Genomic DNA, 25,192 nt, shown 5'->3' with positions numbered 1-25,192 from the left:
ACCTCTGTACAACAGAGTCCATTGTGGGGTCAAACCATGCAGGTGACCTTTCCGGAGAACTTCCACGGATTGGAGTATTTGGAAGGAAGGGTGCTTATCTTTCTTCCTCACCCCATAACCAGTCTTTAATCATGCTCTGCTACATTCAATCAGAAATAAATATATATATATATATATATATATATATATATATATATATATATATATATATATATATATATATATATATATATATATATATATATATATTCAGTGCTGCCAGTCAGTCAAGTTTCACAGACACTGAGTTTATTATTATCATGAATTTACATAGAGGCCCTTTGTACTGAGAACTGTCCTTTTCTCAGACACCAAATTCATCTCTTTGTTGTTTCTCTGTGAATAGACATACAGTCCCCAGTGCTGCCTGTTCTCATCTTTTAGAATCATTAAATCAATACCTGTGCTGTACCTGCCCTGTAGGGCAGATATGCAAAAATAAGGCTAATTGCTTAAAAACGTTCTGTTATAAAACAACGGCTATAGTTATGCTAAAAACAGACATTGACAGTAGTAATGCCAAGAAAAAACTTTCAGAACAATACTTCTGAACACTGACCTGGATAGAGGAGTTTCAAGATAATGGGCATTATTGAGGATAACAGAAAGGTACACAATACCTCCACTGTGATGGTGTTGCTATAAATATAAACACTTGTGCATAAGGAACTGGCTTGAAACCTGTAATAACTTACACTGTATGGCATGTGTGTGAAATATTTCATTGATGATTATGGATGCTGTGACTAAGCCACCAAACCATGTGTTATGCCTACACTGAGAACAGTGCCAACTCCCAGTGCTTTTGATCCTTCAGCAAAGACTGACCTCTTCCTCGTTCTAACAAAGAAAATGGGCTTAGTTTTGCTTTTGCTAATTATTAACAGGATAAGGAGGAAAATTGCCACAGCAACCAAAATAACAGCAATACACCCTCCTTACCCTCCTATTTTGCAAATTCTTTGTGGATAGATTCATAATTATGAAGCAGAACGAGAAAAAGTAACACAAGCATGTTAGAGAATGGATTTTTCATTAAACACTGCCTGTCTAGGCAGCAATCTTGTTCCATCACTTGAAAATGCCTCAGGTCTCTTTGCTCCCCTCCTGTTGTTTACATTTTTAGAGTTCAGTCAAACACAAAAAAAATATTGTTTTACTTAAACAATTTGTACCAACACTTGTACTTGCGATGAAATGAAGAGCTTTGAAGAAAATTTCTCTTTGAAGGAAAAAAAGAAAGAAACTTTTAATCGTTCCAGCTATTGAAATATAGAAGCCCATTTTTACTATTGTTTGGAAATAAAACTCGCTTTACATTCTGACCCAAATTACAGTTGCTTTTACAGTGTGAAGTAAACAGTAGCTCATCTTTCTTGCCACCCAGTAACTATACGGAGCACGAAAAACACCCCCTTAAGTGGAAACTAAACTGATGAAACAACAGCGTGCCTCTAAACTGTTACTGCATTCCAGGTCCTGTTTGAGGTCTGTCCAGTCTAAAAAAACAATCCCTCCATGGGCAATTTACTTTAATAAATCACTCAGGCACATATAGAATGTCTCTGGCTCATGATTGCAGACAGGCAGTCCCCTCATTCTTGCCTCTACCCCAATGAGACTCACAGACTTAGCCTGACTCAGCTTGATTTTCCTGTGCTTTGAATAAAGTTGCCTCATGATACAGCACTGAGAAAAAGTTTGTGAACCCCAGTGATAATTATGGAAATTCCATAGTTTTACCATGATAGCCTACTTGAATCAAAACCAGTCTTTTCTTAAATATCCAATAGAGTTAATATTAACCAATTCCATGTCTTTTGAAACAAAATGATGTATGAATTAGACAAACAATGAGTAATTAAGATTCAGGGTATGTGAAAAAGTAAGTGAACCCCTTGTTTTATCAGCTCAATTAAGGGGATAATTAGACTCAGGTGTTTATATAATTAGGTAGATCTTCAGGGGTAAGTTTGGGAGGCCCCACCCTATACAAAGATCAGAAACTTTGTGAGCTTGGTATTCACCATACAGGTGTGTGAAAACATGTCATGCCACGATCAAAATAATTCTCTAAGGACCTCAGAAAAACAGTTATTGATGCTCATCAGTCTAGAAATGGTTACAAAACTATTTCTAAGGATTTGGGGATCCACCAATCCACTGTCAGACAGTTAAATGGAGAAATGGAGAAAGTTCAAGGCCACAGTCACTCTACCCAGGAGTGGTCGTCCTACCAAAATATCTCCAAGAACAAACCAGAAAATCATCAAGGCAGTCACAAAGAACCCCAGAGTAACATCCAAGGATCTGCAGGCCACTCTCGCCTTGGCTAATGTGAGTGTTCATGACTCAACTATCAGAAAAAGGCTTAACAAGAATGGTGTTCATGGAAGGATAGCCAGGAGGAAACCACTGCTCTCTAAAAAGAACATTGCTGCCTGTCTGAAGTTCGCCAAAGAGCACATAGATGATCAACAAGACTTCTGGAACAATGTTCTATGGACAGACGAGTCAAAGGTAGAACTTTTTGGCATCAATGAGAAATGTTATGTTTGGCGAAAACCAAACACTGTGTTCGAACAGAAGAACCTCATCCCAACCCTCAAGCACAGTGGTGGGAGTGTGATGGTTTGGGGCTGTTTTGCTGCCTCAAGACCTGGATGGCTTGCCATCATTGACACAACCATGAATCCTGCATTGTATCAGAAGATTCTAGAGGAGAATAGCCAAAGTCCGGACCTAAACCCCATCAAAATGTTGTGGCAGGACCTCAAGCGAGCTGTCCATGCAAGGAAGCCCTCAAATATCACAGAGTTGAAGCAGTTCTGTAAGGAGGAATGGATCAAAATTCCTCAAAACCGATGTGAGAGACTGACTAACAGTTACAGGAAACGTTTAGTTGAAGTCATTGCTGCTCACAGGGGTGCCACCAGTTACTGAATCTAAAGGTTTGCATACTTTTTCACACATGGATATTGAATTTTTAATCATTTGTGTATAAGTAAATATTGAAAAAGTATTATGTTTTTGTGTCATTTGTTTAATCAGGTTATCTTTTTTATTAGGACAGATTAAGATCTAATAGCATTTTAGGTTTGAAATATGTGAAATATGTGAAAATCCTAAGGGGTTCACAAACTTTTTCCCAGCACTCTATATCTTTTTCTAAACAGTTCCCAGTTGCAATATCTGTTGCATGGCATCTGAAAGTACAGTATCACATCACTAGGAATGTTTTTTAACCTAAGTCATGACATTATAAGTGACCCCTTTGCCTTTATATCATAGCTCCAGTTTTTCTAGATATGCCTGCTTTAAAAATAACGATGTAGAAAAACACAGTCATTTTCTTTTCTTGATGCTTCCTCCTTAAAATCTTTGTGCAGTGAATTACAGCAGTGAATCAGGTGTGGCCTAAATACAGCATGGGCTCAGCAGACAATACCCTGCACAGACATGGGGATCCTGTCTCAATGCTGTAGGTCTCATCAACATCACGCTGCAACATTTAAATGCAGCACAGGCATGCGCTCCCGAGCCACTGTTCCTGGACAGATTATAACGAAAAAGGTGATTATGTTTACCCGATGCAATAGCCGCCAAACCTATTGAATTATTCAACCAATAAAAGCACAGCCTATTCCTCTAAGCCGCAGGGCTTGCTTTTAGAAAAAAACATGTAACAAAGTTAGCTGCTGCAAAAACATCTGAATTCTCCAACAGAGAGATATGCCATCTGGAACATCTCACATTGCATAGAATTTAGTAACGACCAGGGGTTAGACACAAACCCGCCTCCTATAGAGAATACTATTCTGTTCCAGCAGTCATACACTACTTATCATTATCATTGATCAGGCATGTGAGATTCTCTAGCAATGCTCCAAACACTTTATACATAATACACTTAATAAATCACAGAGCTGTAACAACTTTGTAACCCCTCCGGTTAGAATTACTACCAAAGTAACAAAAAAATGGATTTTAGGATATAAATAATTAATTATTTGTAAAGATGTGCTGAGAATTTGATACAGTTTAGAGTCGAGTTCTGTCCTAAGGCAAGTACATTGCACATTAACGATGTGTTATACAGCAGAAAACTTTACTCCATCATTGATTAAAAGCACCAAGACAGGCCTATGAAGCCAAGTTGGATCTATTGTTTCTGACTCTAAAACACCACAGCTTGCCAAATCCAATTGATTTTTTTGGCAATGATTTAAAAACTAAATGATTTCATTTGGAACATGTTGCTTTTTTCCCCCTGCTTTGAGACATACAACAGAATGATTAACTACTCCATGAGATGTTTGCCTTGTTATCGGCTTTAAAACATTACAGCCGTGCACTGGATCATAACCGCATTTTATTTATTTATTTTGTTTACATATGCAACTGCACTGTTTTCACCCCACAAATTTATAATGCTTTATACATGTTTAATAGATTATATAAGTTATGCAGGGCTGTAAAATCATTTTCAAATGCATTATTTTTTAATAGGGGCATTACACAAATCTTTGGGCAGGTGGAGGACTCTGATGATTTCAGTGGTGTGAAATATGAGTTAAAGACAGCAGTGGAGGGACTGACAACCTCTGGCAGTAATTCAACTGGGTAGACACTGAAAAGGGATGAGTTCAGTGCTTGTGAAAGGTGAGAGACTGGCAGCATATACAAGTCTACAGTGCTACTTCCTGTGAAACACCTTGATGAAAGAAAATTGTGGATAACTTTAGTTTATTCCTTTCAGTGTTAGGCCATTGTCGATAGATACACAAAAGTTGTTCCACATAGTACTGCACATGAAGATTTTCAGCAACATTGATTAGTTGGTATGCTGTTACCTTTAGTTTCTCTGTGTTGAGTGAACTGAATTCAGCACAGAGGTCCCTAGCGAATCAGCGGGTGTTGTAAAGTTCTTTGCCTCTGGGTATGATGATATATTTCCAGTCGGGCCCCAACAGCACTGTGCTGCACCGACTGAGAAGGAAAAGGAAGAAAAGCTCCCTCGGCCCCTGATAAGCAGCCAGGGCTGTTCTTATTACTCGGTTTCTTTGCGAGATGGAGCCAGCCCTGAAGATGTAATCAGTTTCTTTGCAGTAATTCTAATTTGATTCAGTTTTTCCAAGTCTCTCACCCCACCTTGCTGCCAGCTGCATGCTGTAAACTCCAGCAGAGAGTGTGGAGTGTGTCACCCCACAGAATAGGAACACAGCACACACACACACACACACAGTTGGTTGACTGTATAAATGGTGTATAATCTTACAAGTTAAACCTACCTACCTAAATTATTTTGATTATAATATACATTTTCTGGCTGCCAAAGAAAGACACAACTAATTAATTAACAGTCACAAGTTTAGCTTTTGTACTTTCTTCCCTATATTTGTCACCACATAATTCTGCTAGTTTGATGTTTAAGTGTTCTGGTGCACCAAATCCTCTATATACAATATTAAGGGTTGGCCTCACCCCAACCAGCTCATTAAGTCTGCCAGCAGGATTAATTACAACTCAGAAACCCGGATGTTCTTGATCCCAGACTGCTGGACCACACAGCCTTCTGAATTTTCTTCTTTATTAAAAAAAAGCCTAATCCTCAAGCCAGCCTAATAGAGTTAATGGTTAGTTCAACAACCTTCTGTTCCTGAGGCAGATTTGCAGGCACTGCCCAGGAGTGAAGCCCATGACTGGGGCTTCCTGTTCGTCACAGTCCCCTGAAACCTGTCTTTCTCACAGTAGCCCTGGGAACTAAGGGAGGCCTGGATCTTGAGGGTTTGATTCCCTCCCAGCCACCGCAGCTCCCTCTATTTCTCTTTCCTGGTTAACAACAATATAAAAAAGGGTGATTCAGAGTTTTTCTTATTAAACAAGAAATCTTTTTGCCTAATTGCTGCTTCAAGTAATTGCGGTTTGGGCTGTTTCCAAAATGGTGCCGGTCCTTGGCTAATTCAGAGTTATTGTTTCTCCACAGTTTAGCATCTACAGTAGACCTCCATGCAGCAATAAAATCGCAGTGCCAGGGAAGAAGGCAGTAACTGCGTTGACATCATAGAGAACTCCCATATACAAGCTGAACAGAAAATAAGAATAATAAAAAAAAAAAAAAAAAAAAAAAGTAGTAAGCACTTCATATATATTTTACATCAGGAACCCTGTGTTGGAAGAAGGACACTGAGGGTGCTTACCAAACTGAGCTCCAAAAGCCCATGTCAGTTTTGAAGGAAATAAATTGTATTTTGTTATTCCTCTTTGCTGATGACTAAACTGCTAATTCCCAAAGACAAAGCCTTCAGCTCCATAAGATCAGAGGGCCAAAGACTCGTATCCTAATCCTTAATCGATATTGTGACCATATGGTGACTGCTCATTTCAAGCTTTTAAAGTAGATTTGTCAACAAGTGGATTATTAAAAGGACCAAAAGCTACCTTAAGGCCAGAAGGACGTTGTACAGAGGTGGGTTTGCCAATCATACAATAGGCTTTGAATAACTCCAGAATTACAGTACTACTCAATTGAGTTGATGGATGCTCATTGTTAAACCAAGCTTGGAAAAGACCCAAGAGGGTAATTGAAATCCCTGCTAGCGAGCTTTTGCTGCTTGTTTCTCTCACCAGGACACCTATGTCTAACATTTCAACCACCCATTGATTCTCCGGTAACTCTAAGCTCAAGTTGAACCTTTCCAAGACATTTGGCTCTGGCTCCACTGTGTTTTTGAGTCTTTAAAGACCTTAGTTTATTTTTGCAATCTCTCCTCCTGACCTCAACCTGACACTGAAACTATGCTATAGTTAGATCTGAGGATAAAAATAGGGATGTGCTTCCATATCTCAAAGTAGGAATTACAAAAGGTTAGCCAGGAACAGTATGCCTGGAATTCCATTGACTGGAAAGTGAGAACATTCTTTTTGTTAAAAATATCCCTCCTCTGTCTGCGCTAAGGACCTCTCACACAGTGTTCAGGTAAAAAAAAAAAGGACCAACAGTGCTCAGTTAAATAATTTGGTGAAGCCATCGCTGTCACTGTAGATAAGGTTTAAAAGATCAACAAGTGCAAATCTCTAGGAGGCAGGTTTCAACTTAAGCTAACCAAACTCACTGTGAATGAATAATGAATGACCACACTTTCAATTAATTGCATCAGAAACCTCTGAGATTATATCTTTACTCTCAAACCTTCCTATTACCCAACCTAGGATCTACATCTATCACCTATTTTAATTTGCACCAGCAAGGGTTCCTCCTACCCTTTCTCCACCCATGGCTACACAGCCAGGCCATTAGGATTGCATTAGAACAAGAAGACAAGGACTTTTAAACAGAGTGATGGTCCTCAAGGTGAGCCAGTTACCACCTCAACAATGAAAGACAGAGAGGATCTTCCAAACCTCCTTTTTTAAATTCCTTCACAAACCCAGATTGGATTAATTAGATAGCTGCCATCAATGCAGGCATGTTCTGTCCTGTATTTACTAACCACTGAGCATAATAGTCAGACAAAAGGCACAGTGTGTTCAACCATTACCTTTATAATTCAGACTGATTCAACTGTTGTAAACATTAGTTGTTTGTTTATTTGGGGGGATTTTTTGTAGTAGTACAGGTATTAATATCAATATTTTACTTATTTGTTAAAGGTTTTTTGAACTCAAACATTTAAATACATACAATAAGTCGGGAATCAGACACTTGCTAATTTCTTTGTGCTGTTCATATTAGTACTCGACAGTTTTACAGAAGTTTGTGGGTTTGTTTGGTGGTTAGAGCACAGGAGTTGCATCACTGGAGTACATGTAAAATAGGGGAGTGGAATTTGATATTTGCCACTATAGTTCTGGGTCACTTTATCTGGCCATGACACCATCATTTAAGCCCGGCTAGATTAGAGATAATTTAAACAAAAAGTGAAAATTCAACTCCTGCCCCCACTACCCCACACACTAACTCACTCTCAGAGTTCAACTTTCTCTCTGGGAATGGAATTTACACTGGGGTCAATGTCATTGATCATGTGAGCACTGGGCAGTCACTTTTAAATTAGATCCCTAGGCCCAGAATCCCTGCTTCCAGGGCAACAAAAAGTAAATTGATTATCCATAGACACTCAGGTTTCTGAAGCCAGCGCCAATATTTTGTCACCCACTGAAGCTCGAAGGTATTGATTGCCAGAGACCCAACTAGACTGTCCTGCCAATAGCTCATCTTACACTTTATGAAAATGTTTTTACTGCTGCATCACGCTGCCGAGATTGAGGTAAGGTAGTCCATTCTCAAGCTTCTTAGCTCACAGCTCAAGCAACCCAGCTTAGAGAAGCTTGTTTATGTAGCTTTGATACATTGTGGGTAATACAGGCCAGCGTCATGCTTAAACTTACCCTGATTGCACATCAACAATGTTGACCAGACCCTGAACCCACTGCTTTCCCTACAGCAGTCCAGCACTCTTAATACCCTGCAACCGAAGTGTCACACATAACACTCCATTTTCATAGCAGTTTAAGGCATTTCAGGCTTTACCGTGAACTTGGTTAGATATGATCTTGCCGAATTCATCTTATATATGACCAATTCAAATCTCAAACCTCTTCGAACTGACGGCAGAGAATCAGAGAACCAATTGCAATTCACAGTGTTTTTATCTAACCAGGATGAGAACACATTGTTACAGAGGGATCAGAAAATGTGCTGTGTTAAGGAAATACTGCCTGTACATTTATCCCATTCTCAAGCCTCTGTCATGTCCACTTCCCACAGTGATCATGAGTGAGCAGGATTTCACACCATAAAGCAACCAGGAGTTCCTCATCCCCTCCACATTTTTTTAAAGAAATTCAGGAGAGCCTAGCCAAAGCAGCAGAATCACCAGGGAATGATTCTAGAACCTGCCCCAGGAGAGGAAACAATTGGGAACAAAGAATATCAAAGGCGTTCAATATGTATTTTTTAATTTTTATTACATGGAGTCACTTGTTCTGATATTTAACATAAGTTCCTCTGGATTGCAAAGTCAAGGATTTTACAACATTTAACTAACCTTAAACAAAAGGTCATTTACACAACCTGGCATTGAATACATTGGAAAATTATAAGAGTGAACATAAAATATGTGGAAGAAATTTGGAACAGTGACTCATAAAGACTTTTATTTTGCTTGCTGTCACTAATGATTATGAACTAACTAAGTGTCCAGTTCAATAAGTACATTCTTGACTTAAGTTTGCATGCACTGCATCCAAACATGAGCATAGCTACTCTGTGTGCACTCCGGGAGAGATTTTCCAATATAAGCAAATTGCCCACACCACAGCTACAGTGGTCATAAATGCAAATTACCCAGAGTGGTACATCTGGCCCCTCTTAAGATTTTTAGTACATTACAAGATACTGAGCAATCGTTGCCATATAGCAAAAGTTAACCTTATTTGTCAATTTTGTAACGCGGTTTAAAAAAAGAAAAATAAGAACATAGTAATAAAAAAGAAAATTGGGGCTCTAGAGTATCCAGGCTGAGTGAGCACTGAGCTGTTAAATCCTATATGAGTAGGAACAAAAGCAGGCAAGCCAGCAAATATATCAGAAAGTATGATTACTACTATAGATTGCTGCTTCATCAGAAAGAACTCTTTCCAGCAAGAACTTCTAGAACCCATCACAGCAACTACAGACATCTTTAAAGAGCATCTTATCGGTTGCTGTTAATGTTGTTAGTCCTCTGTCATTCATGAATTAGCCAGGTAAACACAGGTACCTGAATACCCTGGTCATTTTCAACTTTTAGTTTTCTTAGTTGAGAATACTATAAAGGCCACAAAAGAGGAAACAGTTCTTGACAGATATATTATGTGTCTAAATAAATAAAATAAACTCTGTCCAGCAGATTAATATTTTAACAAAGTATACTTAAGTAGTGTTTAAGTTATGTATGAATTATAGATATTAGGAAACCGTTCCAGTAGAGCAAAAGTAAATCTGGATACCCAATATGTTCCGATTTGTTTAGGATGTTCAAAAACCAATTTAAAAAAAAAAAAAGCATAATGAAAAAAAAGAAAACTCAAGCATGTTGCCTGCATGATCAGTGAGATATTAAATCCTACTTGATTACGAAAAAAAAATGTCAAAGCTATGTAGCAACAGTTAATTAAGCCAAATTTTGCTCTGCTAGCCCAAAGAATACAAGCTGAACAGTAAAAGTTCTCTCCAGAATGTTGCTATACTTATCGAAAGTGTTATTTTCTTGTAGATACAGCAAAGCAGGCAGCGTCTTGCTCTGCTGATCCAAACAATTTGCACTCTGTAATCCCCTCTGCCTGCAAACTTTGTCGCCTGTATGCTAATCCATATAATTCCCACACTGCAGTAAGTAAACTGGATAGCAGATCCTGAAGCCAAATCCACTTTGTTAAACCTCACCTCAATTCCCTCGCAGCAATAGTATTTTGATCAACCCCAGGTTCAAGTTAGTCTCTTATCAATTTTGAAGTCATTCCCTTTTTTTCCACATTCACTTGGTGTTTGTTTTTCCTTTAACTGGTTCAGGATAGGTCTAGAATTTCCTCACATAGAGTATAGAGAGAAGAGTGCTCTTTATAACCTGATTCAAACCATATATTTGCTAGCACAAATATTAGGCCCCAGATTGGGTCATGAAGTCATAAACGACCACCAGCTTGATTATATTAAAAGGAGGGTGCGCCATACCTTTGAAGGTCAGCTGTACTCTTGGGGCCGACAACGGAAGACAGCTGGACACCAGCATCCAGTGACTGAGTGCCAGGAGATGGGTCACCATGCAGAGGCTGTGAATGGCCATGGTGTGAAGAGGTCCAATCCTAACCGAAATCTCCCAAAAACCCTGAGGAAACAAGGTAAGACATTGTTAATTATTCACATATTAGACCTGGTTTTAGTGCTTATTATTATAGGTCAGCTTGGAATAACTGGGTTTTGATTAGTGATTCCTTACACATAAATTTGTTCTTAGGGGCATAATCACATTTTGGGTAGATGGCTCAATATCCTTTGTGAAAAATATTCCAATACATAAATCACATACGATGCATAGTAGGTATACAATCAAAACGTGTACATTATGTAAAACTTATAGAATGTAATACTGGGGAATCAATCTTAATTTAAAAAAACAAAAACAAATGAACAACCAACAGCAACATTAAATTGCAAGCCCATAGCAGAGCACACAGCACTGATGGTTACTCCCGCATGTTTACTGTTGTAATTACGATCAGCCATGAGAACAGTTGTAGAATTACAGCCAGTCCTTTTTGTGCTGAACAGCCCTGGTGTTGTTTGAATTGGAAAATAAATACACCATTGCAATCACAGCCAGCTATTTTTGAGGGTTTTTTGGGAGTATGTGAAAAGTAAAAACTATATTTTCTTTAGAAATAAACAACTGATTCAGATTAAAATCATGTTTGGTACAATCATTTCATTACTCGTTCAATTTGTACCAAAACCCTACTGACTCGCTCCTCATCTTCCTATTAGTTTTCCTCCAGTTCATTATTACCTCTTCCTGTCTACCTTTCTTTTTTTTATCTTAGCTACACTTCACATTCTGAAAACAATTCTCAATCAGCATGGTGTTCCAATGACTGCCTCAGTAAAGCCTTCTCAACTGAGGCTGAGCCTGCACACAGGGTTCAAAAAAAGAAAACAGACCACTAGGTGTACATACACCTAAAATATGTATTTTTGTATATGTATTTCAAAGCAGGTATGTGCTACCCTGGTAGAGAATTTTTTTTTTTTTAAAGAGGGTTCAGCAAGAATAGTGCTGAACAAGAATGCACACCTTTTTTTGTATCAATATACCCTACAATGTTGCAAAATTACTGTGTTGCACTTCCTTCAGCTCTGACTAGATGGCAGCATCAAGCACCGTAGCTCCCTCTGGCGGATTCAGCTTAGCTCAAATCAAATCAACACTGACGCAAACAGTACACATGTTTGACATTCTTTGTTAAAAGGTTGAGAACATACAGCAACTCAGGAATTAAAGGGTTAAAAGCATATGGACATTGGAATGTTCATTCTTTTCCTTTTCTCCTCCTACTGTTTACCCACTCCATCCCTCTTTCCTGCCCTCTGCTCCCTCGCTCCCTCTCCACCTGACTTCTTTTGAAATCCACTCCCCCCGGGACCGGTTTCAACTCTATCATGTCTCTGAGGTATTTCCGCTTCACAATGGCACAAATGACAAACCCTCACATAGACAAATACTGCCCCCCATACTCATCAACGCAGAGCACAGTAAAAAGAGCAGAGTCAGCCATTGCCCTTTGAAGAGAGAATTTGCCTTCCCACTCGGTCCTGTGTATGCCATCCTTTTGCCCGCTAGCTCCTTTCAAAACCACCCCTCTGCTGCAGACCCCAGTGGGGTCCATATCATTAGTTCTGTGGTTACCCCACCCCCCCTTCCACAACACACCACAAACTTTTCTGCATAAAAGAAGAGCACTCACTCAAGTAAAAGTGTTTTCAGAACGGCCCATTCAAGAGTAACAAGGAAACTTAGTGCATTGTGTGTTTTTTGGTTTGGTTTTGTTTGTTGTTCATCTAAAATTGTAGAGCAACCACCAAAAGGTAAAATTAGTTTTGATACAGAGCCGGTACAAATATTGAAAGAGTGAGTAAGGTCTTAAATATTTGTTAGCCCATAGGACCCCTGAGTCACTCTTATAATGGTAACCACTATATTTTAATATGTATGTGTGTATATATATATATATATATATATATATATATATATATATATATATACATACATACACACACACACACACTCTGGAGCCTTTGTTCTGTGGAACTGGTCACAATAACTGGTCTGTACTAATGATGTAATGATAGCATGTATGGCGTGATACTCATACCTCATTCAAGATTTTGTATTCACAGTGTACGCCTGCAATGCACAATGCACACATTAGCATGAATAAATGTTTAACAAAGAAATGGGGCTCGTCAAGTTGAGGAATTCAAAAAGAATATCCTACTCTGAATTAAAAAAAAAAGGATCTTGGTCAATGCTTCTTGCTAAATATTCTGTTGATATTCTAAGAGCTAATCCAAGAATGTCAAAATACTCACAAAGACTATAGCAAAAATAATCCACAACCAATATTACTAAGAGAAACAAAGACACAGCGGAAGGCACTTAACAAAAAAATGCCGGTGAATAGACCGGATCTACTAAGCTTTTGATAAGCCAGTGCAAAACTGACACCATTGTTTACTAATGGCTACGCATTTTATTTTTTTACAAATAGTTTACGAACACTCTACCACTACAGATCAGAATTTTTACAATCCATCTGATACTATATCTGCCCCTTCACTGTGATCCAGCCATTGGTTTATACAACTATGGGTTGAAGGATCTCATCAAGGGTTTTTTTTTTAGTTTAAGACATTTTAGTTTATGCGCAGGTAGGTATATCATGTTTACAGGGTGTTATTGATTTACAACAGAGTTTTCTCTCTACTCTCAGAACCTGTTTCGGCTCCAAAGTCTCCCAAGTCAAATCAGCTCAACGGGGCTTTAAACAAGCTTTTTGAAAACTATTACAGGATTTCAAAATGTAAAAGAAAGTGAGTCACAAAAAAGGGAACACAGAAAAATTCAAACATTATGGATTGTACATAATAGAACTGTAATCCCATGGGATAATAGTTGGATTGACTCAAATAAATCTGCCCTCTCTCCCTCCCTCTTTTTCTTACCCTCTTGTATTTCTACTGTGTGGAAACCAGTCACACCTACCAAGCACAACAGGAAAAAGTGTGTCTAAACCCAGTGTTATTATTGCAATGAGATTGCAAAACAAGTGAAATGGTCTATTTCTGATCACATAGCAGTTTTATTAAAAAGCACCTAAAAACAATATTAGTTGACTAATACGAACAAGCTATAACAGTAATGTAATGCAGAAATTAATCGTTGGTGGTGGCTGAGTTTGATACAAATTATTAATAAAAAAAACTATATTTTTATTTGACTACAACTATTCTTTAGAAGTTATGATATGATCACTTATTGAGAAAATATTTTTTTTGCAAAGGTCAACTACGTAACATGTCATATGATCAACAGTGTCATAGTTGAGGCCAATAGCAGTTTTTGGTTATTTTGTCAAAGAAAGGAGATTTATCAAAGTTTTAAAGGGGCTTGACAGTGAGCGTTTGACTAGACAGAGTATCTGTATCCTACTGTAACTGCCATAACACCCCTTCCAATAAAGTGACCACACCCTGAACATAATGAGGGACAACAGACAAGGTTATCACTGCTACAGAAGAGCAACCCACTCACAACTGGGTTCCATTAAAATCCTATGTCACATATACTGTTCAGCTACCAAAATTGGATTTTAACAATATTCTGTAATCGGAATAAGATGAGAGAGAAACTGTTTGTCTCCATATTAAAAAAAAATCAGCTAATTTAATCAAGTCGACAAGACTCCACCTAGTCTAATTGGAGCAAGGGAGTTCTGAAACATTATTACTTGGTTGGGCAATTAACTACACAAAAACAACACAGCTATTCTAAACTAAATTTACAAGCAACAACTCTAGTATGTCTGTTATATTTTAGAAGCCTGTAATAAACCTTGGGAAATTAAATAAGCTTTTCCATTTTGAAAAGGAAGTATTTCTTTGCTCATCTGGTAAGACTTTGTCTTGAGATGGAACAAAACACTTGTCTATGGGAGTGGTTTTATTCAGATTTCATGGCCGAGCACTAAAATAGTTAGCCTATGTATTTGTCTTTACATGTAACCCCTCAATTTGAGAAACCTAACTTCTCTCAATGATGTATAATAATACTATCAGTTTTATTGCAGTCATGACTTAATTGCGTGTATTGTCAGTTATTCTACCTGGACACTATTTAGGCATCAAGAACAGCAATTCAATGTTGAGATTCTCTCTTCAGAAAGAAAGCTGGCAGATGAGACCCGACCTAAGTTATTGTGACAATTACTAATGATTGTAAGTTAATAAGGCAGATGGAGGCAAAGCTTGTGAGACAGATCCTCATTAAATTTAGAACTATGCATATTAACATACAGAAAAAAAGGATATATATAGAGTAATAGATGGGCTTCAGTGAATTATAGGAAAATAATTCCATCTACGGTTTCTGTGATGTCATAGATTATGAGATCGAAGGTCGAGTAATTTATTAACTGTCACTGAAACCCGACATGAATTGTTTTCCTGTAACTCACTGAAGAGGCCCATCTGTTATTTTTTTTTTTAATACATGGATACCCTTATGATGCTAATATTAATGAGCATGTGGTTCAGCAGGTTTGTTTTTTTGTTTTTTTTTGTTGGTTTTTTTTTCTGTGCTTATAGGTTCTATGTCGTTATCTGTTAGGGAGCTTTATGTGGAACATTGCCTTTGCACAGCGGTATCAGCCCTATGCTTTAACGCGAGAGGTCCTAGGTTCGAGCCCGCTCTCAGCCCATGTATAGATTGGCTAGCTCTGTGTCATGCGCCTGCCTGCAGTAACCCATTTCGCTACAGTATTCTCATTTTGTTGGTCATTTATGTAGTGTGGGTGTTGTATTGAAAGTGATGGTCTTGAGTCGTCCAATGGGTCAAAGTTCAATATTTTCCTCTAGAGGAATTATCACTTTTTGACGTCGCTACTGTGGTATTATGCCTTTTTTCCCCAAATGGCTCAGGATGCAAATATAGCCTTCATCAATGTATTACACACACACACACACACACACACACTTACACAAATTATACTGTTTATTGCATCTAGAGGGGCCTTAAGCAGTTAATAAATGGTTTGTTTGTTTTAATACTTGAGCCTTAACTTAACTACTTCTTTTTAAGACCTTTAAATCTGAAACAGATGCTACGATATTTTATTTCCGTTCTCAGTTACTGAAGTGAAACAGATCGACCACACATTTTTATAAGTCTCAACGCTGAATATGCTTTAGTCTAATCGTTGTTTTTAGCACATATAACTAACACCAGCTTACAAAATCACTATAAAAAAGTAGACCAATTTAAAAAAAAAAATGTGTTTTTAATTTCCTTAAAAGCATTTCTAAGCGTTTAAAAACTTCGCTATACAAGCTTTGTTTTTTAGGGGGCTTACTTTGTCAAACATGCAATATGTGTCTAGGACCCATTGGGGGTACACTGATCTGCTTTACAGAGGTGTAAACTCGAAATTAACTCAAGCGGAATCAGAGGAACTGTATTTTCTTTTTGCAAGGGTTCGTTATAATTTCACCGACATGACCTGATTTATAGAGCTCAGGGTCATAAAAACCATTTAAGCTTTTAAAAAAACTCCCGGCACGATCCTGTTCCGCTAGAAATAACGTGTCAGCGACGAGCTGCTCAATTCTGCAACCCAGGGAATGGGATCGGGTTCCTGGGGCAGCCGCCCCTATCAACGTGTCCGTTCCTCTATCCAATTGCAGTAACTACATCTGACAACAACTTTGTAAACGACTCTCTACAGTATATCCGTATTGGTTTTACATGAAATACAGCCACATGCATAATCACTGTTTAAAAACGAGGTGTGCAGATTCAGCAGCAGACCAGCTGTGGTTATCTAACGATGTACACCTCCCCGCCCACATAATCCCTACTTATGTACCAGTTAAGTGACAGGTAACTGATAAATCACAGTCTGCTAAAGTGTATCTTTTCTTTTTTTAAGATCATGTTCATAACCTCACCAGTAAGTTATTTAGCCTATAGCAGAAGCCAAAACAGTCCCGTAAAGCAAACACGCTGATGTGGTATTACTGTCTACAAGCTTCCGACTTTAAATGATACAACCCCAGGTGGTTGTTCAAAAACCGCTTCGTCTCACCCATTTCTGATAATACAGGACGCTCTGAATATTGTGGGCGACGCACGCAGGTTAACACAGGCACGATGTATTGCCAAGTTCAATATTCAATAAGCGTGTACAACGGCAAATTGCACCACCTCGTTTTACTAAAGAGTTTTTATATATATATATATATATATATATATATATATATATATATATATATATATATATATATAGAGATATATAGAGAGTATGTTTCATTTGAATTTTACTTGTGTAGATTCGGATACTCTATAGGGCAAATTACTGAATTGTTCAAATAATTATTATTAGTGGTAGTCGTCGTAGTAGTACCAATAGCACTATTAAATACTAATAATGCAGAAGTCTTAACTATAATACTTAAAGAACGTTTGCAAGCTGTCTATTTGTGTATAGGCTGTTTCATAAACATCGTCCCCCTATGGTAGTTGTTATTGTTTATTTTCTTTTTTAGTATTGCCAGCGTTTAAAAAAAATATGTTGATAAATACCTTTGCAATATTTACTGCTGTCTTATCAGCATACGATTTTCAAGCACCGATAACTTTAATCCTTCTTCCATAACATAAGTACATAAACACTGCCAGCTACCAAACGGAAAGATCAAGATTAGCCACTGTCGGCGTTAAAATATTTGAAAAAATCACCTAGCTATATCACCACAATGTAAAATTAAATTAAATTAAATTAAATTAAATTAAACAAAACAGTGTATTGCTATATGGCGTTTAATTTACTTGGAACTGAACAATACCCATCATAATTGAAAAACTATATTATCATGGTCTTACAGTAACACAAATATTGCACACTTCACATTAAAATAAATACACTGAATAGATTGATAATTAATTACCTTTATGTTATGACCAGTAACAGTCTATCTTAATCCCACTTATACATATACAAACAGACTTGTATATAGAGCAGTATCCAGTGTAACGGGTTTCCCAAACACGATTTGAAGAAAAACGCGAATCCTTAAAAATATAAAGTAATGCGCTATGATAATGTCCTTAACAATTTTCTCGATTCTTGTTTTTCATAAACACCTGAGTTATTGACTTGGGTCCTGCTGCATACAATCCAAGAAACAGAATTAATTCTTCAAGCGCAGATCTCAGTGTGCCCTGGGTGCAAGATGGTCCCAGGTTGGCAATTCCTTGGAAAAGAAACAGAAAGTTGAAAGTATTCCCGTTCCCTGGTTCACTGACCGCTTTGGCAGTTGTCTTCCGCACTAAGGAGCTCCTGACTGCTGGAGAAAAGCTCTGGCAGGTGGATGAAATCAAGTCATTTGCATAACCCCTACCACAAGGCGTGGACTTACCTTTGCTGCCACCGCCCACAACCCCGCCTCCTAATGCTGGCAGCGGCGTCTCCTTTACATTTGACTTCTTACATGCGCATGAAAACCTTGCAGTCGCTTTATGTAGACAGTGTATTATATAATCAAACATGCATTTCTAGATATATTTTGCACACTATCGTATTTACACTAGCCAATGTTACCTTTTATGATAAACAAATATAGAGGTCATGTTTATTTCATATGAAAATCCGTTCACCCAAACCGTTTATTTCATTTTAGTTAATTTTTAGTTCATTTTAATGTAGCTCATAATAACGTTATCAGGCATCAACAAGACCAGACTATGTGTTGATCTACAAGATTTATTTGTATGTTGATAGTATTATAATCAAATACAGTAATCAAGCTGACAGCAGGCACACACACACACACACACACACACACACACACACACACACACACACACACATATATATATATATATATAGAGAGAGAGAGAGAGAGAGAGAGAGAGAGAGAGAGAGACACACACACAGTTATATCTTTTGTAGCAAAAGTTTTCCTTTTGTGGTTGAGGGAAACAGTTACAAGAAATAGATGCCTATTGTAAGGGTGTTCTTAGACATTTTAATCAGAGGGGCAAGCAGTGTGCAGATATAAAAATAACTTTACAAGCTGCTTTTCACCAGACATACCTATCACCTTGTAAAAGAAACAAACAATTTAGCTGCCAGGAGGAGCAGGTCAATTATTTTCTACGTTATTTCCTGATCATTGTTTACATGAACATGTAACATTTCCTGGCAACGCTTTATTTAAATGGAACACACGTTTTCAGTTCATTGAACACTTGAATGAAGACCCTTAGAGATTATGTAAAGTTCAATTACATTCTGGAGCAGTGTGGGAGTGGACAAGCGTGTGGCTGGGCAGTGTTCTGACTGCAAGCCCTACTGGGATAGGTAGCACATTGGCAGCTAAGCTTCTCTGTGCTGCACATGACTTTCATTCCAATGCTTTGCCTTGCACAGAGCCCCAGGCAACGTTGCCTCGCTCTGGCTGTTTGCTTTTAATCAGCTCTTTTTATTGTTTTTATTTCCTGTCCTACTGCTCACTGCCATCTCAAACAAGAGAGGGAAGGGGTTGAGAAGTTTAACCTGTATGCCTGTCTGTGTAATTAAGTATCAAGCATGTGATATACAGTATTATACATGTATGTTTGATTATCAATCTTTGTATGAGCAAGATGGATAGTTTATGGGAGACATGCACAGTTCTGCAGGATGAATTCATATTAGCAATATAAATGTACACATTAAACACAGTGAAGACATCAAATTAAAATTAAAAGGCATGATAAGGCATCAAATTAAAAAGTCTCCAATTTTTTTTAAGTGTCACATGTAGCCTTTTTTAATGTTCCAGTTTTCATTGAATTGTGCGGTAGGTACAGTCGAAAAAGTCCAGAGTAAGCTTTTGAGTGGTGGTGGAAGACAAAACAGGTGCCCACATTAATAAAAGGATATTAAAACCTCTGCCTGCAAAATTATCTTTCTCGCTGGGAGGTACACTGTTCCCATGCATCACATTGCATGTGTATTGAAAGTGAAAACTCACCCCCCGTAGCGAGGTAAGATGATGTTGCACCTTTAGTAAAATAGTGAGCCCACGAGGCCAGGCTCTGTGTGGAAAGCCCTTGTTACCAAGGTGGATTATAGGCAGCAGGTTAGGAACAGAACACTGTCCCATTTATTCTCAGCACGGCTCAAGTTCCCCAGCAACACAGCCCTCTTATTGTGGTTCTGCGTTCAAGGACAGGCTTTTCACTTTTGAATCCTGCCACACTCGGAGAATACTGACCCCTGATGACCACCAAGACACCAGCCCCCTACACAGCCCCTGATCCCCTTTTCAAGTGATGATCCCTGGATTAGAATTTCATTTGATTAAGTCTCCTTATTCACTGTTTCCAACTTCTCTTTGCTCCTTATCTTTCTTTTCTGGAGGAGGACTGCTTTTTATACAGTTAAATCTCCCGGCTTTCTCTCCATCCCTTTCTTTATTCCAGGTTTTAGATCTCCGCATATTCCACGCAATGTTTTTGATTGTTTTGCTATGGTTATAATAGTCTCCAATGTGAAAGATGTATCAAGGTCATGTTTAAGTCTAACTGATATAAATATTAAAATAATATTGCAAGAAGCAACATCAACACACTTTTGAGTCATTAAATAAACCTCATAAGTTGCTTGAAGCTATTTTTTTTATTTTCCTTTTACTGCTTTGTATGTTGCGTGTAGTGTATTATTGTTGGTGTTTAGTCATTGGTACACAGGATGTAATATGGGTTACGAGCACGAGTGTTTAAAATGTATATTTGTATTTAGGCACGAGGATTGCACAGCACTTCACGTGCTGGTAAAATGTAATAATATGTGGCGCCTGGTTAGTACATATTACAGAGCTAAATACCAAGCTGTATACCTGTGGCGGAGTGTCCCGCTCCCTTTATGTTTATAAGTGCTTTTTGTTGTATGTTGTGTGTTTAATGTTGGTGTTTATGTATAAAATACACGGGATATAAATATGGGTTGTGGGCACAAGTGTTTAAAATGTATATTTTTTATTTAGGCATGAGAATTGCACAGCACTTCATGTTCAAGTAATAATATGTGAGCACTGGGAATTGCACTTTTATTAATTAATGTGCAGTTGTACTGAGACTCCAATTGAATGATTGATTAGCAATCGAGACTCGGTACAGCTGCATAAAGGCAGCATGTTTTCACTCACTCGGGGTTGTGTGTTTGGTGAGTGGAGAACGGGTGTGGAGAGGAGAGAATTAAAAACAAAACAAAGTAAAAGTAAATACTTGATTTCACTTGTTTATTTTGGCCCTCAACTGCCGTGTCCTGTGTTTTGTTTGTCTTGCAACCTTTTATTTTCTGCTCTGTTTAATTATTAAATGCTAAGTGCAACCAAGCGCTCAGCTTTACCAAACTCCATGTCTCTCTATTTATTCAGTGTTGGTTCCTAGTTTTGGTCTGACGTCACCCACTACAGCCGCTTTTTGCACATTTCTTAAAAAAAAGAAAAACCTATATAACACTTGTAAGAAGCAACTTGGTTTCAGGAATGAATTCCAACCATGATGTACTGTGCTGTCCCATCCAAACTTAAACAGAATCAATGTTTAAATTAACATGTTAAATTAACTAAAGTTTAGTTTAAACTATTCTATAGGAACTCCCCATGAATCCTCGGCAGGATAATGGTGTAAATAAACAATATTCTTAGTTACATTTACACAGAATATTTTTAATCAATGTCAATAGGAGGAAAGTGGATGTGTTTTACAGTTAAGCTCACATATACATTCAATCAAAGCAGTGTTATCCTAAAAATGTATCTTTAATAAAGAAAGAATGAAATCTTTGGCACAGGACCCAAAGCATTCTGTCCAAGGTTACCAATTGCACCTTAGCAACACAGCAGTAGGATTATGTTGTGCTCTTGGTGAAGATTTAGGGGTATTCATGCCACTCGAACAATATGCATGTGTGTTAATCCCTTGCTTGCAATTACAATTATGGGCCTGCTGCATACTTTAGTTGCAGTGGCATTTAGTGGTGACCACTAAATGTGCATTTTAGAACACATAACCTTACATGTAGGTTATGTTGATGCAGTTTTCAACATCAGCCAGCAATGCAAAGTTATAACCTCCCTGCTCTGTTTGTTGCATGTTCTGCAGTATATGTGTATAATAACATCTTGTGATCTCGACACATAAGGATTCTAAGCCAGCACAAAAAAGATCACCACAGCAAATGAACAACAGTGAATAACACACCACAGCAAATAAAATCAATAAAAAAACAAAAAAAACAAATACAGGTCCTGTTTTATATCGTGCAGTGTGATGTATGGGGGAGGGGGATAAAAAAAAGTTATAAATATAAAAACAACCCCCCTTTCTATGCTTTTCTTTGTAAGCCTTAACATTGCCATTTGGCATGACCTGATTGCCATTGTAAAGACCAACTCTATTTACAAAACTGGTTATATGCATAATTGCGATAATTGATGGCCTCAGATAATCATTTGCATGCAGCTTGTGGTGTCTATTGTTTAATTATGACAAACATAGTTTGTCATGGGTATAATTGTGTAATTATCATATCAAATTAAAGAGATTCAGCTGGGTTTTGGAAACAACACAGTGCAATAACTTCTGGTGGTTTTATGAAGGGTCCCTCTTTTCAATTTAAGCCCTGATCTGACTGCTGGCAAACCACAGGGTGTGCTGTTTTGTGTTATTTTGAAATCAAACCGGGCAAAATGGTCCTGCATGTTAAAAATCAGTTTCACGGACCCAGGTGCCAGCAAGTTGACTGCCTTGTGCGGTTATTTGAATATCTATCTTCACTCCAGATTCCCATTCAAGTAACCCATCCCTTACTGTTTTCAAACTTGCATTTCTGATCGGGTTGAATGGCAAATTAAGCATTCTCAGATCAGATCTTTATAGAGACTCCTCAATGACATTCAGCTAGCTGCCTCTCACTAGAATGCAGTGTCTCTTTGTAGTGGGTCTAATTGGAAAGACAGGATGGTTTAAAAGAAAATGACCCATCAAATATTTTCTATAATACCAGTACTCCTTATTAAGTGATGTCAGCTGTATAATTGCTAAAACAAGATCGTATAGCCCATGCAGTACTTAAATAAACATGGCTCCCATTAATAGGCTCTTTATTTGTTCTTTAGACTTCACCTTTATTAAAAAACAATGTTTACTGCTGCCTTACTAAGTTCCATGTTATAATGAGATGAGTAAGCTTAGCCCCCTACTGCATACACCCAATTTTGAGGCTCCCATGTAAATATTGACCCTTTTAAATTGTAATAACAATAGGAATGGACAATAAATCACTTGTTTCAATAGACAATAAATCACTTGCTTCAAAAAGCCTTGAGACAGGCACTGTGAATCTTGAGTGGTACAAAAACCCACTGTTAATTTTATCTAACCTGGAATAAATGCATTGTTGTTCATTGGGGCTAGTTATATGATTTAACAATTTAGGTAAGATTAGTTTTAGAAACCAAAAAATATATACTTTCAATCGTAACTTATTTTGCAAAAAATAAAGCTTCCTGCAAAATGTTTTTAAAATAAATTACAAATAGGAATGCACACAGACAGCAAAAAGAATGCAGAGGAATTTGAACAAACTTCTGCTTGTGAAGGGGAATAGAGACTGTAGATTGCATGTGAAGAGGGAGGAACAATCTCAAACTACAAGGAGACGGAGAGTCAATTGCCCTGGAAAGTTGTGTTTATGTGTGAAATGCAGCACACAGCTGATTGAAAGGAAAGTGTGTGGCTGCTGCTTGTTTTTTGAACCTGGCAGACTACTGGCCAACTACACTCTAAAAATGCCCCAGTAAAGAATTACTGGAAGAGCATTAAATTATAAGCAGAAAATATATTTAAGTTAACCGCTGGTGAGATAAATTGTGCTAGTTTAACTTGAAACCCTGGGTGCTAATCAACAGCAATATTTGTTTTATTTATTGGTCTGTTCATTTTAATTTGGATTTTTGTTATGTGATACACGAGTCCTGGTACCTTACTGAAAATGTGTATGCTGATTTAAACATTGGTTGTCGTCTCAGACGTGCTTTTGGTTATCACCCATCACAAAAGAATGCATACTACATCGTTACACCCATAGCAATTCATGTATTTCAATAAGACAATTAATAAATAACCAAATGTGGAGCAATCAGGTGTCAGTTATTTTGTTAACCTCTGTAAGAAGGTTCCCAAGACATACGTGATTCATTTTGAAATTTAAAAGCAGTAGCTTCCCAAGGAAGATCAAGATCAGATTTGAACCCAAGTGGCAGTGTGGAAGGTGAATTCAATAAAACTGAAGTTGAGTCAATAAAACTGGCATGCTCCAGATACAATGTGCAGCGGTAGGTAATAGATGACATCTTCAAGGTCAGCTACAACCCAGAAAGCAAAACAGAAATTAAAAATTGTTATTTTTTTCTTTCTGAAAACAACTGACCGATATTCAGCATAGCATTTTATGTAGGATTTCTTATTTTAGGTTTTAAACGCAACATTGATAAAACACCTCTGAAACCAAACAAATTGAATGGGTGTTTATGCCATAAACACCAACAAAATGACCAAAGACTCCTACCTCTTTTGTGTTTACTTACCCTGTAGATGCAGTTTACTGCAGTATTCAGGATGCTTCGACATCTCAACCTTTTTAAATTCTGGAAAAACTTTTTTTTTTAACTTTTTTCACTACCTTTTAAACCAAATTACAGTAGCTGAATGCTTTAATTTTGAATGAATAGTTTGTGACAGAGTTGCATGGAGGTTTATGAAAAAAACTGTTGCCATTATTGAGAGCCTCTTGGGGTCTATATTCGCTGTTCCATGTCTCACCCCAGATATCCACTTCCTGCACAAACCATGGCCCTCGAAAAAATTTGATTTGATGAATATTATTTTTGACTTTTTTTGTTTCAGGCATCAAATGTGAAAAACAAGGAGTAAAAAAGAGGGTCTCTCCCGAAAATATATATATATATATATATATATATATATATATATATATATATATATATATATATATATATATATATATAAAAAGAGCTTGAGCAATAACTTGGGCCCAGATTGACGGGAAGCGAACAAGCCAGACAGGCTGCTGAGGAGGTTGGGAGCTGGGCTGTTCATAAAAAAAAATTAATGGAAACCATGGAACAAGGTAGCGGTGCAGAATCAATCTCTCAATCAGATTGCTGTCTATGCCATACAATCAGCCAGTATGTGTTTGAAACACACGGGGGGACATGTGGTAAAAATAGGTTATGGAAAGAATGCTGTGGGGGAAAGATGTTTATTGG

General features: G+C 37.6%; 1 protein-coding gene across 3 annotated transcripts in view; it reads right to left on the bottom strand.

Annotated features, from left to right (window-relative positions):
- The window catches only part of LOC121297874 (semaphorin-3F-like), a 76,531-nt gene extending 58,345 nt beyond the window's left edge, over positions 1 to 18,186 (bottom strand). For 2 of the 3 annotated variants that reach the window (XM_041224462.1, XM_041224464.1), the window contains exons 1-2: positions 17,801 to 18,186; positions 10,757 to 10,910 (exon numbers count right to left, since the gene is read on the bottom strand). In XM_041224462.1, the coding sequence (XP_041080396.1) occupies positions 10,757 to 10,868 (112 nt within the window). In that variant the 5' untranslated portion in view covers positions 10,869 to 10,910; positions 17,801 to 18,186. The remainder of the gene's footprint in view (positions 1 to 10,756; positions 10,911 to 17,800) is intronic. The other variant, XM_041224463.1, reaches the window with a different exon arrangement.
- Between the last annotated feature and the right edge of the window lie 7,006 nt (positions 18,187 to 25,192).

This window comes from Polyodon spathula, chromosome 23 (genome assembly GCF_017654505.1).
Source record: "Polyodon spathula isolate WHYD16114869_AA chromosome 23, ASM1765450v1, whole genome shotgun sequence".
NCBI lineage: Eukaryota > Metazoa > Chordata > Actinopteri > Acipenseriformes > Polyodontidae > Polyodon > Polyodon spathula.
This window is presented reverse-complemented; position numbering and strand designations above follow the sequence as displayed.